We start from the raw sequence: 3,957 nt of genomic DNA on the forward strand, positions 1-3,957 counted from the left end.
GTCAGGAGCTTGTTTCTTGTCCTGCTGTGCATTTATGTCTGTGTCTCCTGCTCGTGCTCTAAGGGTGGGGCTGTGTTCCTTGCAGGCCATGGAGTACCAGGGCTGGGCAGACACGCTCTTCATCGCGCAGTTCACGCTGTCGTGTGTGATGGGGTAAGGAAGGCCACCCTGCCCTGGCTGGGGCATCTGGGGGGCAGGAGGGTGGGGGCACCCAAGGGGTCTCAGGAGTGCTGTGGTTTGGTGGCCTGAGACACACTGGGTTTAACAAAAAATAAATGCATAAGCCTTTAGGACAGGGACACCACTTGGGTTGTTGGGCAACAGGGCTGGCTATGAGGCAGGGTGTGCCCAGGTGGCCAAGAGGCCACCAGCCCCTGGGCTGTGTCAGCCACAGCGTGGCCTCCAGGAGCAGGGCAGGGATTGTCCCCCTGTGCTGGGCACTGCTGAGGCTGCACCTCCAGTCCTGGGGTCACTTCTGGGCCCCTCAGGACAAGAAGGACATGGAGGGGCTGGAGCGTGTCCAGAGAAGGGCAGTGGGGCTGGGGAAGGGGCTGGAGCACAAGTCCTAGAGGAGCAGCTGAGGGAGCTGGGGGTGTCCAGCCTGGAGACAAGGAGGTGAGGGGAGACCTGCTGGCTCTGCAGCTGCTGAGAGGAGGTTGGAGCCAGGGGGGTCGGGCTCTGCTCCCCAGGAACAAGGGATGGGACAAGAGGAAATGGGCTCAGGTTGTGCCAGGGGATTGCATGGATCTTGGGGACAATTTCTTCCTGGCAAGGGTTGTCAGGCCCTGGCCCAGGCTGCCCAGGGCAGAGTCCCCATCCCTGAAGGGGTTTCAAAGCCCTGTAGATGTGGTGCTGGGGGACATGGGGCAGTGGTGGCCTTGGCAGGGCTGGGGGAACAGTTGGACTGGATGGTCTTAAAGGTCTTTTCCAACCAAAATGAGTCTATGATTCCATTATTTCTGCAAACTATGGCAGATGGAAATGATTTCCTACCCTGCTTAAGTGCAGGTCTACCAAAAAAAAGTGGCACAGGTGCCACTCTAGGAAGGAGGGGCAGAGGTGAGTGGTGATGGCAAAGCCTGTCCTGGGTCCCAAGGTCTGCTCTTCCTCCTGCAGGTTCATCCTGATGTACTCCACAGTTCTCTGCACTCAGTATAACTCTGCTCTCACAACTACAATAGTTGGCTGCATTAAGGTAGGTGGTTCCTGTGCTCCCTGGGGCTTCAGCTCTGCCCTGCCTGGGGGGCAGGAGGGCTCCAGTGGGATGACTTGTTTAATTCATTCCTTTTGTGGAGCAGAGGGATGCTCTGTGTGTGTCTGGGCAGCCTCAGCCCCAGAGCCTTTCTCAGCAGCTCTAAACCCACCTGCTTGGAGTCCTGCATTGCCCCCACCCCTTTCCCCACCCTCTGCACTCCAGGTTCCCATCCCCACCTTGCTTCAGTGCAGGGGGCTTGGCTGGGGCTGCACAGACACTGACACCCTCGTTCCTCACGTCTCCTTCCTTTGCAGAATATTTTAATAACCTACATTGGGATGTTTTTTGGAGGAGACTACATCTTCACCTGGACCAACTTTGTTGGTCTAAACATCAGGTAAGTTGGCAGGGCTCGTTTGTGACTTGCAAGGGGAAGATGCTGTGAAACTGAGGGGGTTTGAGGCTCCTCTTCTTGCACGAAGGTGACTTGACACCTCTTCAAAAAAGGAACAAACCCACAGAACTGGTGTTTTCTTGCACGAAGGTGACTTGACACCTCAAAAAAGGAACAAACCCACAGAACTGGTGTTTGTGCTGCAGCAGAAGGGCCTGCTGGGGCTGCTCAGGCCCTGCTTCCAGCTGGGACCTCCTATTTGGGATGTTGTGGTGCCAGGAGAAGGCAGAGAGGGATTTTAGCAGCAAACTTCAGTTGTTCTCAGAGTTGTGGGCCCAAATTGTGTAATGAAGGTAGCAAAAGAAGTATTTTATTTGTTCATTTCACTGGGTATTTTGGCACAGCTTTTGGAAAGCCTCCTTTCTGCTCTGGGGTGTGTTTCTGTGGGGTGGAAAGTCTCCTTGTCCTCAGCAGGACCCTGCAGTGAGGAGCAGGTCCAGCACTAGGCAAGGGACTGGGTGAGCAGGCGTTTGTTTGGGCAGGAATTGAACAGAATAGCTGATCTTAGAGGGGGAAAACAGGGGTTTTTTTTCTTGCAGCACATCCTTGACCATCAGCACCCCCCTAGGTTTGACTTTCCTTTGGCAGCTGGTGCCTGGGGGTGTAATTGCTGAAGGTGCAGGGTGTGCAGGGATGTTGGTGCAGGGGTAACTCCAGCCCCGTGGCTCAGCTGGGGTGTCTCACTCTCCCCCCTGCCCCTGTTTTGCAGTATTGCTGGAAGCCTGGTGTATTCCTACATCACCTTCACGGAGGAGCAGATGAGCAAGCAGTCCGAAGTGGGCAGCAAGATGGACATTAAAGGGAAAAGCTCAGTGTGACCAGGGAGAGGAGCTTCCTGGGGAAGTGACCGACTTCTGCTGAGCTGCTGAAGGGCAGGACGGGGAGGAACCCGGGGCACCTGCCACCGAGTCAGGGCCACGCTCTTAATTTGCACAAATTAGATTGCTGCCTTTACAAATTACTGGGAAGATGACTGAGCACACGGCGAGGGATGAATCTAATGAAGCCTGATGGTGAGGGAATTAATGGGTCTGTAATCACGGGGAGATGTGGCAGGGGGGGCCGGCTCGGGCAGGGCGGGTTGTGTGGGCTCCCAGGGAGGCACCTGCAGCACCCTGGGCTGCCCCTCATCCCAGTGGGAGCAGCAGGATGGGTGCTGGGAAGGGGAAGCAAAAGGATCCTGGGGCAGATCCAGCCCTGGAGGGAGCAGCACAGAGGGAGCCCTGGGCCTCGCAGCCCACGCGTGGGGAGCTCCAGTATCCCCCAGCAAAGCCCCTCCTGCAGGATGCTCCTGCTTTGGGCCAGAATCCCCTTGTTGAACACTCAGATTTTCTTGTCTTGTTGTTGTTGTTGTTGTTGTCCTGTTCACCTGCTTTTAAAGCAGGGTTTCCCCACCCCTTGGTTTCTCAGAGCCCCACAGAGATTCACCCCTCTCCTTCCTGCTGCTTGCAACCTTGAAGGTTTAACCCCCCCCCGGGGCTGGCAGCTTCCCCCAAAACATCCCAGGGGGGCAAATCCCATGGATTTGGGAAAGCTGCTGCCCATGCCAGGGCTGGCCCTGGATCCAAAGAGGAGCAGCAATGGGGTTTGCAGGAGGGCTGGTGTTGTCCCACCTGGCACATGGAGCTTCTTCCTTCAGCCCAGAAATCAGGCTGCAAAGAGAATCAGCCAAGCCCTGGCCCGTGGGTTGTGTTTTGATGTTACAAATCTCCTTCTATTTGTGACCTGTTAGAAGAAGAGGATTTTTAATTTGTCAGGCAGGGTGAGCTATTTTTTTTAAAGGTGGTTTTACATGGCACTTCTTTCTGAGTCTCTTTGGGTTGTCTTTTGGCTTAAAAAGAACTGTTTATATTTTAAAGCCAATTTTGGTAAAACTCTATGAGGGTTTTTTTATATATATCCTTCCTTTTGGTCACTAGAAAAACAGCTTTCCTAGACAAGAGACTTTATTTCTGGGAGATACTTGCTATAAATGTGCCTGCTGTTTTGGGGAAGCTGCATTTGTTGGGAGTGCTTCATTTTTGGTGTTTTTTCTATGTGCCTGAGAATTTGTGTGTCAGTGCTGGTACCTCCTGCTGGGTGAGCCTGCCAGCCCCTGAGCTGCCCAGTCCCATCCCTGGAGTCCTTCTGGAGCTGAGGGCTCCGTCCTGGGGTGATTCCCTTTTGGGATTGCTGTAGGAGGGGGGGTTGGAGCTCAGTGTTGCTCCCCCCCTACCCCGACTCCAAGTGCAGAATTGGAGAAAGCAAAAAAAAAAAAAATAATTCCCATTTTGTCATTTTTACTGTTTCCTAAATGTTTGTAGAAACA

At 54.1% G+C, this 3,957-nt stretch overlaps 1 protein-coding gene across 1 annotated transcript in view; it reads left to right on the forward strand.

Moving 5' to 3' along the window:
* SLC35D1 (solute carrier family 35 (UDP-GlcA/UDP-GalNAc transporter), member D1) overlaps positions 1-2,467 on the forward strand; it is a 15,494-nt gene extending 13,027 nt beyond the window's left edge. The window contains exons 5-8 of the mRNA XM_009994595.1: positions 86-153; positions 1,117-1,195; positions 1,510-1,592; positions 2,359-2,467. Coding sequence (XP_009992897.1) covers positions 86-153; positions 1,117-1,195; positions 1,510-1,592; positions 2,359-2,467 — 339 coding nt within the window. The remainder of the gene's footprint in view (positions 1-85; positions 154-1,116; positions 1,196-1,509; positions 1,593-2,358) is intronic.
* The last annotated feature ends 1,490 nt before the right edge of the window (positions 2,468-3,957 follow it).

Source organism: Chaetura pelagica, unplaced genomic scaffold (assembly GCF_000747805.2).
Source record: "Chaetura pelagica isolate M959 unplaced genomic scaffold, ChaPel_1.0 scaffold243, whole genome shotgun sequence".
NCBI lineage: Eukaryota > Metazoa > Chordata > Aves > Apodiformes > Apodidae > Chaetura > Chaetura pelagica.